Source organism: Scatophagus argus, chromosome 17, assembly GCF_020382885.2.
Source record: "Scatophagus argus isolate fScaArg1 chromosome 17, fScaArg1.pri, whole genome shotgun sequence".
In the NCBI taxonomy this organism is placed as follows: Eukaryota; Metazoa; Chordata; class Actinopteri; family Scatophagidae; genus Scatophagus; species Scatophagus argus.
The window spans coordinates 18,094,667-18,107,609 of NC_058509.1; the positions used below are offsets into that span (position 1 = coordinate 18,094,667).

General features: G+C 46.2%; 1 protein-coding gene across 3 annotated transcripts in view; it reads right to left on the reverse strand.

Annotated features, from left to right (window-relative positions):
- The window catches only part of arid1ab (AT rich interactive domain 1Ab (SWI-like)), a 50,686-nt gene that overhangs the window by 3,815 nt on the left and 33,928 nt on the right, over window positions 1–12,943 (reverse strand). For all 3 annotated transcript variants that reach the window (XM_046416947.1, XM_046416946.1, XM_046416948.1), the window contains 14 exons: window positions 8,424–8,664; window positions 7,821–7,910; window positions 7,312–7,482; window positions 6,528–6,828; window positions 5,774–5,919; window positions 5,546–5,643; window positions 5,248–5,457; window positions 4,945–5,149; window positions 3,145–3,277; window positions 1,971–2,146; window positions 1,761–1,890; window positions 1,463–1,582; window positions 1,183–1,273; window positions 148–967 (listed from right to left, as the gene is read on the reverse strand). In XM_046416947.1, the coding sequence (XP_046272903.1) occupies window positions 148–967; window positions 1,183–1,273; window positions 1,463–1,582; window positions 1,761–1,890; window positions 1,971–2,146; window positions 3,145–3,277; window positions 4,945–5,149; window positions 5,248–5,457; window positions 5,546–5,643; window positions 5,774–5,919; window positions 6,528–6,828; window positions 7,312–7,482; window positions 7,821–7,910; window positions 8,424–8,664 (2,932 nt within the window). The remainder of the gene's footprint in view (window positions 1–147; window positions 968–1,182; window positions 1,274–1,462; window positions 1,583–1,760; window positions 1,891–1,970; window positions 2,147–3,144; window positions 3,278–4,944; window positions 5,150–5,247; window positions 5,458–5,545; window positions 5,644–5,773; window positions 5,920–6,527; window positions 6,829–7,311; window positions 7,483–7,820; window positions 7,911–8,423; window positions 8,665–12,943) is intronic.

A 12,943-nucleotide genomic window follows, 5' to 3' on the forward strand; every position in this document is an offset into this window, starting at 1 on the left:
AAAGATAAAATCAAACAGAGCCCTTTAGACTCTGGTCTTTGTCTCACACTACTACTACTACACACACACTTGCTGTCACTAATTGTGTTTTGGCCTGTGCTTGTCTACTGAAAATACAGAGCAAAGGATGAAATAAAAATTCTGTACCAATGTCTTTCATGGTGAGTCGCCTGCGGGGCTTAAGGTGGGGTTGGGAAGCCTCCACAGAGCCAGGAGGGAAGGCCACATCTCGCCTGATCATGGGTTGCTGTACAGGGGCCTGGCCAATGTGAGAGGCAGGTACTGGAGGTCCAGCTTTCTGCACCTTAATGCCTGGGTGTATGTAGGGTGACTTGCTGGGTGAGGTCCTGCTTTCCATGGGCCGGGGCATGGGTGCTGGGCTTGACACCTGAGGAATGTGGTTCTGAGAAGTCTGGTAGGTGGAAGGCAGGGGTCTGGTCATGGGAGGTCCAGAACCACCGGGGCCAAATGGCGGCTGCCGCTGGTTAACATGGCTGGGCCACTGACCCTCGTGGTTCATGCGTTGGTCTGATGACATCATCTCCTCTGAGCGGTTCATGCCATGGTATCCTGGGCCCTGCCCTGGTACAGGAGGTCCCTGTCGGTTGGGATAGTTGGGGTAGCCCATCTCATTGCGGCCCTGCCACATTGGGCCCTGGGGGCCATCAGGACCTGAAGGCATGGTGCTTGTCATCATCTGGGGAGGCATTGGAGACTGAGAGTTGGGGCCTGCAGATGGTGGTCCTCGCTCCCGCCCAAAGGGAAAGGGGAACTGGTTCTGTGGGCCTTGTGGCCTCCGCTCCCCTCCAGGGTATGCATTAAACTGGTTATACATGTCCTGTTGGCCCTGGGGCCCCGAGGACTGGGGTCCTGGCTGTTGCTGACCACTGTAGGGTGCGTTGTACATTTCTCCCTCATGGCGCTTGGCTGGAGGACCATACCCTCCGTCTACAGGGCGCTTGTAGTTCTGTCAGAAGACCACATTCAGTATTATACCGAACAACCCAGTATCTTAATTCAGTGATTGTATGTGGAACGAGTGTATGCATCTGATCAACAAATCACATCACATGCAGAAAAGTTTACCTTTAATTCAAATATAATAAATAGATGTCTTTAAGCAAGAAAACTTTTAAAAAAGAAAAGTAAGACCATTCTGATTGCTGAACAAAATGCTCTTACCGGTTGCTGATACATTCCGGGCTGTTGATTTGGATATGGGCCACCAGGGGGAGCTCCTTGGCCAGGGAACTGATTGGGATATGAGTCGTGCCTGAAAACAATAACAAAAGTTCACACACATTTTTCTACATTTTAAATTTCTTCTTTACAGTACAGACAGTTGTAGTATGAAACTCCAACACTGAATTCTTTTTGTGCACCATCACACTGGCAAAATGCCTTGAAAAAAAACTGTCTTTCTCTTTTAATACAGACCAATCTTAGCAGCGAGGATACTGACCGTTGCTGTGGTGGAGGGCGGCTGGGTGAGTACATCCCTGTGTCGGCTCCAGAAGGCATCATGTTTGGCTGGGGAGCTCCTGGTCCCATACTGCCGTCAGGGCCAATGCCTGGCTCTTGTCTGTAAAACCAGCAAACACGGGTCATAAATTGATTCTTCTTAACTGACATAACAGATAACAGCAGAATAGTGCAGGCTTCATGCCAATCTTGGCAAGCACTTTTATGTGTATTTACACTGATATGTATGTCATAAGAAAATCATGTTGACCACTTATACAATAATGCAGCATGTTTACCTTCGGTCATATCCATAAGGGTATTGTTGCCTCTGGCCCATCTGCATGTTGCCCATAGGGCCTGGTGGGCCTCTGTTATACTGTTCTCCCATTCCACTGTTGGGGCCTGGTTGCATGAACTGCTCTCCAGCTTTAAGGGGAAAAACACCAATCATTGTTGGTTTCAGCTCCAACAGAACTCCCATGACATATGATTTGGGTGTCACTCACCTTTCCTCATGCCACCAAAGGGGTCTTTGTTAGACTCATAGGGACCCATTCTGCCGATCATTTCAGGGCCACCCATCCCAGGCTGGAAGCCCTGTGAGTTGGGAGTCATGGCATTCCTTCTGGAAAACGCTGGGTCTCCGCCATCAGCAAAAGGGTCCTGCAGATTAACGCTACTCCTATAGAAGGGTAGGAGGCTTGTTAGTGAAATAAAGAATAATTTTCGTTCATAGATATTATTTTAAAGATAGATTTCAAATATATTTAGGAACAGTACGTTTCAAATTTTTTGTTAATTTCTAAACTTGAATCTTGTTTTGATTTGCCTCTACTAACTATTCCTTGGCACCCAAAAAGATGTTTCACAAATTCAAGGAACAAGAATGATATGATACGCATCACAATAGAGGGGATTTAAATATACCGCGATATATTTCAAGACTGTCAGCACAGGCCTGTGTTCTCAGTGTTTACGCTAGTGATATGTGCTTATACCTTCTTGTCTCAGCTGATGCTCTTACACTGGAGTGGAAGAGTCAAAAGGCTGAAGATAGATCCCAACACTGCTATGTTTAAGAACTACCACAAATATCTGCATATAAACTATCTATTAAAAACAGTAAGTGTTTTGAGAATAAAGTACCACAAAAGAAAATATCATGATGTTGGAGTGCATCATATCTTCCTAATAACCATAGAGGGGAAAAAAAGAAAAAAAAACATTTACATCAACCATGATAGTATTCTTTAAAGGCCACTATTCAGCAATTTTCTTTTTCCATCCTTAAATTTCATGACATTCAAAACTGGGAACCGTGAATGCATCTACTGCATTCACTCTGCAGTTTCTTTTTTTGAGACATTCGTAGTACTTTAATATTTCAAAGTTTCATTTCTGGATGTTTTATCGCAGTCATTTAAAAAAAACAAAAAAAAACAAAACGAAACATGATTTAGGCATTATTAAACTTCTCTTTAACACTTTTCAACAAGCTGGCTGGCTGTGTGTATATTTTAAAATGATCTACCATCATACCATTTTAAGCATTTTTTTTCTTGTTTGCTGTATTACATTTCCTGATCCAATTTCTCCAGAGAGGTCGGTTTCATTTTATTGTGTTGACTCCTGATGTCGTGAATGTCAAAAAAAGATGATATTGTGGCTTCTAACTTGTACCTGACACCAGGCATTGGAGTCATTTGCGTGTGCGGAGTGGAAGCTGGAGTGGGCGGCTTCAGATCTCCCCCCTCTGCCATCGAACTACTGGTGGACTGAGGAGTTTGGGGTCCTTGCAGGGATCCAGAACCAGCTGCAAGACAAGAACATGAACACTGAGTGCTGGGAAACTGCAATAAACTCCTCCTGGTTTATAACATGTATTTTATTCCAGAGAATTCAAAGCACGTTCCCCTCGTTCTCTCTTCACTCTAGGAATAAAGGCAAAAGTTGATAGCTGATAGTAAAGCGGGATAGTCTTGTGGATAAACTGAGCACTGCTGGGGGCTTTCAGGAACACATGCTGCTTTTGGCAATCCTAAATCCCATTAAGAAATTCCTGAGCGCTGCACAGAGGAACACAGTTTGTGTCAAGCTGACTGGCTTTTGAGTGCACAGCCAGCAAAAAAATGTTGAATCTTCCAGCTCATCACAGCATGCCAACCCCCCGCTCCTCCACCCTCCTCCTCTTTGTATACCACTGCTGGCTCTTGGAGTCACCAGGAAACAATGATCTAAACCCTGACAGATTACTGCCTGACCTGTAGAGACAGCAAGTTGTGTATGTGTGCATGAGAGCGAGTGAGTGATTGCTTGTGGGACATAGTAGCACTCATCCTTAACTTCAGCTCAGGACTTCTCGCTATTAGCACGCCAGTCTGATGAGTCACAGGTTCCCATTCATTAAACTTGACACGCATACACACACAACATCAGGGTCACTGGCAGGTCACATTTATTCACATTTTCTCACATCACCCTCTCGCCTCTCACTCTCTCTCTCACACACACATATTAACCGGCTTCCCCTCCCCTCTCCTTCCGTAGGGCAGGGATTTCCTATGACTGAAGATGGGGGGATGGGGTAGAAGCAAAGAGAGACTGAGAGAAGGTGATTGTTACATGCACACGCGTACGTGCACACACAGACACACACACATTCATCATTTCTGGCTCAGCACTAATCTCCAGGGAGTGTTGCCTTGCTTCTGTAGCCCTGGGCCAGGCACCAGGCAGCAAGGACGCACCACTAACATGGCACTGCCATCGCCAAATAACCTCTTACCCCATACCTCCAAACCCACCTCCTCTCCCTTGCAATCTCTTCCTTCATACTAACTAGAGGGCTGATGCCAGCTGACAAGCACCCTGATGTCTCCTGTAACAACACCCCGACGCTGACTCAGTGCCCCACGTCTGACAGCCTGGGGCTCAGCCAGACTGAAGCAACACGTGGTCCTTCCTGCTGTGCTTGCTCCTGGCAGCTCCAAAACAAACAGCTTCCAGGCGACACATCGTCCAGAGACCCCTCACTCACACCACTGTATCCCCTTCTGTCTGACTGCCAGTTTAACACACTGACTTTTACCAAAACATTCAGAGTTCATTGAAAGATTTGGCAGGCTGATGGCATCACTGTTCGCACAAAAATAAACAGGAGGGCAGTCTGAAAAGACACGTCTTTGATCAGGTCCTGTGCAAATGCCAAGGAGCATACCCCCAAGAGATGTGGAACACCCTGTGACTTACAGCTACCCTGCCATCATTTACAACTCCTCCACTATACACCAAAAGAGCAGAGATTTATGGGAGGGGTGACAGCCTGGTACAGGAGATGACAAATGACAGTCTAAGATCAGATTTTAATACTGCAATTAAAAGGATACAATAAATGCACTAGTTTATAGGGCAGATTACGTGATAAGTAATAAGCTTTCATTCTTTGAGTGTGATTTAACTCAGGGGTGTGCCGGCACTCACCTGGGCTGGGAGGTTGGATCTTCGGCTGGTTCTTTTTGGTGTCCGTGTTGAAGAAGTCCGGGGGCGGGTCCTCGCCACGCTCTATCTTGCACTCGAAGGCGTACAAACACTGGATGTACTGTTTCTTGAGCGAGCTGGCCGCACTGCTCGATGTGCCCACATTCAGGTTGGTGGCCAGCTCCCTCCACTTCTTGTTCTTGTTCACCTGGTGGGCAACACAGGAAGGAGGAGGCTCAGAGAGCTGCACTCAACAGCCTTCGAGGAATTACAGGCGACAGAAATTCAGGTGGAATCCAGACGTACCTGGGTGAGGCCGCCAATCTCTTTGACAGACACATAGAGTCGGAAGAGGTCGAGGGGTTTACGTCCCACTGCAGGCAGGTTGTTCATGCCCATGGCCTTCTCCTCAGCGAATGCCAGGTATCGATCTACCCACATCTTCCTCTCTGGCTCTGGACCAAGCTCGTACAGACGGGTGATCTTCTCATTGGTGATGGTTGAGGAGCTCGACTTCTACAGGAACAACGAGAGGAGGATATCATGAGATGGGGAAGTTCGAATGAGCAACAAGAATTTCATTGTGTGGATTCAGAACCTGTACCTTTTTGGATTCGGGCTTGGGTGTCCCGTCCACTTTGTTGTTCATCTTCTGGGCAGGGTTCATTTTGTCTATGCCAAACTCTGAACTAGGAGCCATCCCTGAGTGTTTAGGGGTAAAAAGAGGTGAGTGAAAAATAAAAGATTACCAGTCTGTAACACCCTTTAAAGGACAAAGCATGCTGTAATATTTCTACAAGCACAAAGGCGGGACTGTGTAGCTTTTACTCACCAGGGGTGTTATTGGCTATATTTGCTCCCATTGGGTAAGGCCCTGGCCCTCCCTGGTTCATCATGCCATGCATACTGTTCATGCCAGGGCCGTATGGCGAGCCTGCTCCTATCATGCCCTGGGACATGTTAGGGTAGCCAGGTGGCCTAGAGAAGAGAATGTTTGTTTAGAAAGAACACTTGGGAAAGCTGAAACACAACCAGCTGATAAAACTGCATCATTGTCAAAAAGAAAATACATACAATCAGGTTTTTGAAATTAAGAGTCATCTTTTCAAGCCTTTCTGTTTGATTCCATAATAATCCTATTGTGTTTATTCTGAAAGAAACATCAATTCACGTCATAAGATTCTAGCAAATGCCAAACCCACAAGTGCCTCTCTGTAGGCTGAGCTGGCATCCTCGCTGGGGAAAGATGTGATTCACTGATGTCAGAGACCAACTCCTGCTCTCTCACTCTCTCCACTTTTTCCTTTTCTCTCATAGATAAATGTCTGGTCTACTGCCATCTACTCTGCAGCACCAAAACACACAACCGGCTTGCACGTGGGAAGAAGCAATCACTTTTCATGGTCATACAGCCGGCACATACAAGAAAGGACACTCAAAGACGCGCGCACGCACACACACACACACACGGAGCTATAAGAGTAAAGAAAAAAAAAACCTCTTCGGGCCTTACAGTCTTAATACAATGCGACTTCCTGACCCGAGTCACTGAGATAATGATGCAGCCAGTGACTGCGTGCACTCACCTGCTGTGTATGGAGTTAGTGGGTCCATGGTGCATGGAGGGGCCGCCATCCTTCCTGTTCATGCCTGGAGGGGGACACATCCCAGACCCCACCTGAGGAGGCATGGCGCCCATGTTTGAGGCAATCCCAGGGCCGTAGGGCCGAGCACCCATTTGCCCGGGGCCTATTCTGCCAGGCGGCATGCTTCCATACGGAGTCCCGCTGCCCTGACCAGGCATAGGGTTCATGGTGCCGCCCATGCCGGGACCGCTGGGATAGTTGGCATTGGGCATCCCCGTGTAGCCGGGTTGCCTGGGGTAACCTGTAAGGGACATAGATGGACAGACCTTTTGATTTTAGCCTGCTACACCCAAACATCTGAGAGTGTTTCATGCCATTCTACTATGTTTCGGACTGAAGCGGAGAAATCTGTGGAAGCTCATCTCTCCCTGCTGAGATAAAGAGTTTGAACAGTTCGGCTCTAAATTTACCTCTGTGCTTCCTGTTCTGACAAGCAGCCTGATGGAGCCAGCTTTATCAGGCCCTCACTGTTCGCTGCTATGACTCATAGCAGAACTTCTTCAAAGCCCACAGAAACCATCTCAGACTTCAAAGTACAGTGATATAATTTCATACATTTACGAAGTGAGAGGAAACTTCAAAGCCTTTTTTAAAATCTGGGCTATCTCTGAAACTGTGATGGTCGCGGGACGACAACTGTAAACTCATTCACAATATTTTTAGGATCTGGAAAAAAAAAAGTGCAACATATGACACCACTTACAACTGTGCCCTAAGGCCTCACCTTGTGGACCATATTGACCCCCCTGAGGTCCGTAGTTTCCCATGGAGTTGTTCTGGGGATAGGGTCCCATCCCACTATGCATCTGGCCTCCTGATGATTGACGCGGAGATAAGGCTGACCCAGGTTGTCCAGGGGACCCGTAAGGGGGCATCTGAGGGTTACGCATGTACACTGGAAAGGATTGGGAGGAAATGTCATTAGATATGCGATTCTTTATTTGAAAAAGACAAAAATAAATCACTTGAAAAAGCTCTTTACTTCCTTAAAAACAAAGAGCGTGTTACTGCTGTTTCTCTATTTCGACCTGGCAAGTAGACTGAAGGCACAGTCTTATTTAAAGACACAGCCGGGGGGAGTGTTTAAAGGAGGACACAATGCATACAAATTCAGACAATCACACCGTAAAGCTCCTGGAGATGTGGAATACATTCTTAGGTTAGGTCTGTTTTTTTTCCCCCCATTTCTTTTTTCCTGTCTTCTTCAAAAACCTCCTCAGTATCAGCACTCACCCCGGTCCTGACCCATGGCCGACTGGTTCAAGGAAGAGTGCATGATGCTGTCCGACTGGACGCTGGGTGGTCGCGGAGGCATCTGATTACCTGCAGGACAGCAACAACACCAGGGCTCAGGATCTTGAAAACAGATTCAAACAACTCCAAACCTTTGGAAAACTGATTGTCTTGTTTGTCTTCAATCTTTGCGTGCCCTTAAACTTTTAAAATGACATTATAAAAAGAAAGAAAAAAAAAAAGACTTTAACCGTGTTCTGTCGATTGCCTGTTAAACTGCCCTCCACTATGGTTTGTTGGTGGCAAAAATGTAAATAAAAAAATAGGTTAGAAATCCAAATATAAATTGTATTTGTGAGCGTGCAACTTTTGAATAAAAACTCAAAATCCTTCTCCTGTTTGCAAGATTTTTCACAGAGCATCCAACTCCATGAAAAATGTACTCAAATTATTTTTCCTGGCATTTTTCGGCAGGCAGAACTTTTGGGATCCACTATTAATAAAAGCTGTCAGGCTGTAAAAATAAAAAAAGGAGTAACATAGGAAATAAAAGAATGTGGTTAACTAACAATCCAGAGTGATTTAGTATTCATTTGTCTTTACCTGGCACAGCAGCAGGAGACAGAGGGCCGGTGCGGGAGGGAGTGACGCTAGCAGGAGAACCCACAGGTGATGGAGAGGGCCCTCGTATGCCTGGCAGGTGAGGCGAAGTGTGAGGAGAGAAGGGCGACTGGGCAGGATTGCTCTGCTCACCCTGACTGCTGGACACCCCTGAGGTGCTGACGCCTGGGCTCAGGGCCCCCTCTGTACCAGTGGGCAGGTCGTCGATGGAGCCCGACAGATCCTGGAACAACAGGAGCAATGTGGTGTAATGATGGTACCATGAAATATGGCTAACTTAGCTGAAGCCAAGGACTTCTCTTCAAATCAACTCATGGCAACTAATTAAAATTTTATTTTATACACTTTTTCATGAGTAGTGTAAGAGTAACTGAATTAAGATATAGAAAGGCATACCAGCCTGTGTGTTGGTGTGTGTGTAAGCAGGAACATAAATAAACACCAGTTTGGCTCAGACTCTAAAATTTAGGATAGCTGGACAAGTATACTGCTGAAAGTCACTTCAAGTGAAATGACTGGTAATTCCAAATGGCCACTGATATGTTTGAACAATCTTTGCCTTCTCAGGGGTTTATCTGTTATTCTCTCATATAGTAATGCCAGCCCTATCATGGCACTAACACGCACTCAGGAGCACCGACTTCTTATTCCACCTTTTTTTAAAAAAAAAAAAAAAAACTCCACATCACTCCTTTAACACTGATAATGATCCATCTTGGCAAGAAAAATGTTGAATGGCTTGCAAAGAGAAAATGGGGGGGGGGGGAATATTTGAAGTGAGTGATCTCAGGAGGCAGTTGAAATAATTGGTGCTGGGCACAGGCTCTGGTGCCATGTGGTGTTGTTATTGAGCCTCGCTGGCTGTGACACAAAGACAACCAGGCAGGCGAGAAGGTAGGAAGGCAGCCGGTGATGATTATGTTTGTGGGAAGGTGAATGTTTACACACTGGCCACTCACGTGGAGCCCATGTGCTCACTCAGAAATGCAAGCTCATCTGCCAGTCACATTGGAGGAGGGAAAAAAATGGGAGGGAGGGAAGGAGGGAGGGAGGAAGTGGAGGGAAAAAAAAAGCATGCATTGGAAGGTGGCCAACTATTCCCATAGAAATCTCACACTCGCAGACTGGCTGCAGCCCCGAAGCCGGCGGTTTTGCACTTGAAACAGCGCCCGTTGCTATTTTTGGGACATGACCTGATGGAGGAACCCCAGAGGGAGTGACAGGAGCAGAACGCTGATTCAGAATCCACCCCACCCCCCATTCCCTCTGCCCTCCCTCCATCTCTTCCTCTCACTCCAGTGACTGCACAAACCCAGGCCTTCCTGACCCACACAGAACTGCAAAACCACACGAAGCGCCGCAGGAAAGTTTTACGTATGACAATCACACACAAATGCCTTTCATTGGATGATACCCAACTAATGCTCACAAAAGTTAAAAAAAAAAAAAAAACAAACAACAAAAAACAAAACGGGGTCAGAACCAAGCTGTGAGCGACACAGAGCCAGTGAGATCTTAATGCTCTGGAGCAGAGAGCAGAGATCAAACAGCATGGCATTCCTTGCTTAAACAACCATGGCGGGATCCTTTATCCAACAGCCAGCATCGTCAGCTGACCTACATCGCGGGCCCCTTCCAAACCAGCACCACCCAGCCTCCACTTAGACATCACAAGACTGGTCATCTGACCAGAGGGCTCGCTCTAATAGCCTTTGACCAGCCGCAAAGATGACCACCTCAGCAGCTGCCTCGCTCAAGGCATCACAGATCACCACCCAGAGACATGTCTTGGCCACAAAAGCCATCCTGGGGGTGGGGGGTCAATTCCCAGGATGTCTACACAAGACACATAAACTTCAGTCTCAAGACAGAAAGAGGAGAGTATTCATTTATTAATAAGGCACAAGCAGACCTGCTGAAATACAACAACTATTAGGGGTAGGATCTGGGGTACTCCATGGGCCCATGGGAGCATTTAAGCAAACGGAGGATCAAAAGAGTAAAAATATACCAGAAATCAGAGAAAGCACATGTACACGCACAAAAACGAATTAATTTATTTTTTATAAAGCAGCAATAAGATTCGATTAGGAATTCAAAATGATTTTTTTTTATTCTTCAATTTTCCTTCGCCTCTAAGACTTGGAAAAGACAAAGAACAGTCACTGGTGTGAGCACTGACCTGAAGCAACTGACAGAATAATAAACAAAATATTGGAATCAACTCCAAGAAAGTGGATTTTGTGACAGAGTTACCCTTTGATATCTGAGAAGTCAGGCTTATTTAGTCAGACGGAAGCTTAGAGGAAACATATTAATTTTCATCTAAATAATGTATTTAAAACTCCGTTTGCACTTAGACACTAGTAAAATTTTTTTATTAAAAATTAAACCAACAATTACAAAAATATTCCTGAATACCGTTTCTTATGTCAAAAACTTGAAACTTGTTTATAGATCCTGCTAAGAAATTACAAAAAATATAATGCAAATTACATAAACATTCACATCTGCACCTGCCATACCAGCACAGCATTCAGGACGATCTCTTTTTTTAAAATATCTGACAGCTGACAGCTCTGATCCATCAGCCTGAATAGGCAGAAGCACTGTGTACACACACACACACACACACGTTCAAACACACAAGCTCCTACCCACTCCCACTCTGCAGTCATTGATTTTTCCCGGCTCAATACTGCACAGCACCAGCCTGTTCTGCTGACTGCACAAGCCGGACAGCGAGAGGAGAGAGGAGAGGAGTGGGGAGGTGGTGAGGGGGTGGGTGATACTGATGCTGCTGTGGCTCTACTATTCAACACGCTCGTTATTAGAAGGCGAACAATGAAGAGGACGTGGATCAGGCATGAGCAGGACTGGAGGGACAGTGGGGTGACTAAGTTGAAGTGTGGGGGTTTCTGAGCACAGAGGAAGGTTACAGCACCATTATCTGTGACAATAATAACAGCCGGTGACATGAAAACATTCAAGAACACGCTACTCTTCTGCATGTGGGAAAAGGGGCATCTATGTGAGCTGTGTTGTGGAAAGAAGGAGAGAGCTGCAGCTCTTTCTGTGGAGCTTCAAGCTCCTCTGTATGGCAGCCATTTTGTGTTTTTCCCAGCACTGCCTAACATGGAACTTCAGAGCTGAGAACTGCACAACAGTGTTCAGAATGTTTGAGAGGCAAAAAGACAGATTTATACATAGTGTGGTGCTCAAGATTCTATTATTAAAAAATAAAATAAAAATAAAAAAAGTCAAGAAAATTTTCTGTAATGCAATTATTGTTCACGAATGTGGAAAAGTCTTTACTATTAACATTATTCTCATATTCTCCACTGCTCCTCTGAGTGTGCATGTGCTGTCTCTGCTCTGCTCTCCTCTCCTAATGTATTCCATTTGCAGATTACTTCACTGAATCAATCAAGCCCAAGCAGAGCCATTAGTCTGCCAAGCCAGCCGATTTCTCCTTCTTCTTCTTTTTCTTTTTTTTTTTGTCCGTTATGAGAAACAGAAAGTGGAAGAGAAGAGGCAGCAAGCCCTGGGATAATGAAACATATCTTGATTGAGTGACCGTGGCCAGTAGTTTGTAACCAGATCTGGCAGTAGTGGTAAGGAGGGAGAGGTGGTGTGTGTGTGTGTGTGTGTGTGTGTGTGTGTGTGTTGGGGGGGTGGGGGGAGAGCAGAGTTCATCCCTCAGTCACACACTCTGCCTGACCCACTCTCCTCTGTCATTCTCAGACCTCAGGGTTTCACCAACCGCCCAGTTGGCAGGCTTCCTTATTCTCAGGCCTTCCAGATGCTAAACACAATATATCGAGGGGGGGAAAAAAGCTCCCTCACTCCAGACTTGCATGCACAGACGCTCACACATCCTCTGTGGTGAGGCAATAGCTGAGGAAGAGAAAGTAAGGGGGGAGGGGGGGAGTGGAAAAAATGGCTGCATCTCGAGGGCTGCCATGGTTACTGTGATCCACGTGGTTGACACATTAGAGCCAACACAGTCTCCCATTGCTGCCACCTCTCCCTCGCCTCCCTGCGTGCCTGGCAGGGTCATGGAGCAGTCAGCTACTACAAAAGAAGCAGCCCGTCATTGTTACAGGAAATGCAGACGCACTGAAGCTGTGTCCCCCACCCTCCCTGCCACTGCTTTAATTACACACTCAGCCTCTGGCCTTCGGCACTGAAGAGGCCTGAGAGACACGCACACAGAGAGTGGACAAACACAGAACTGCAGAACCTTGGAACTTCTTTGCTGCCTTTCCTGAGTCCCTGATGTTGATGTTTACATGCCGACGACCTCGTCAGCGAGATGCACGGTTGCCACTCGTTCAGGGCAAAGTGGGCTTTTGATATCAAAACAGGGTCATTTAAAAAGTCATCTCTTCTCTTTTGAGCTTCAGATCACATGAAAATGTCTCTGCATAATTTCTAAAGGGGTCTCTTTTCTTGCATCCCCCACCCCCACTCAGCAGCTGAATGTGATGGCTTGACCGAGG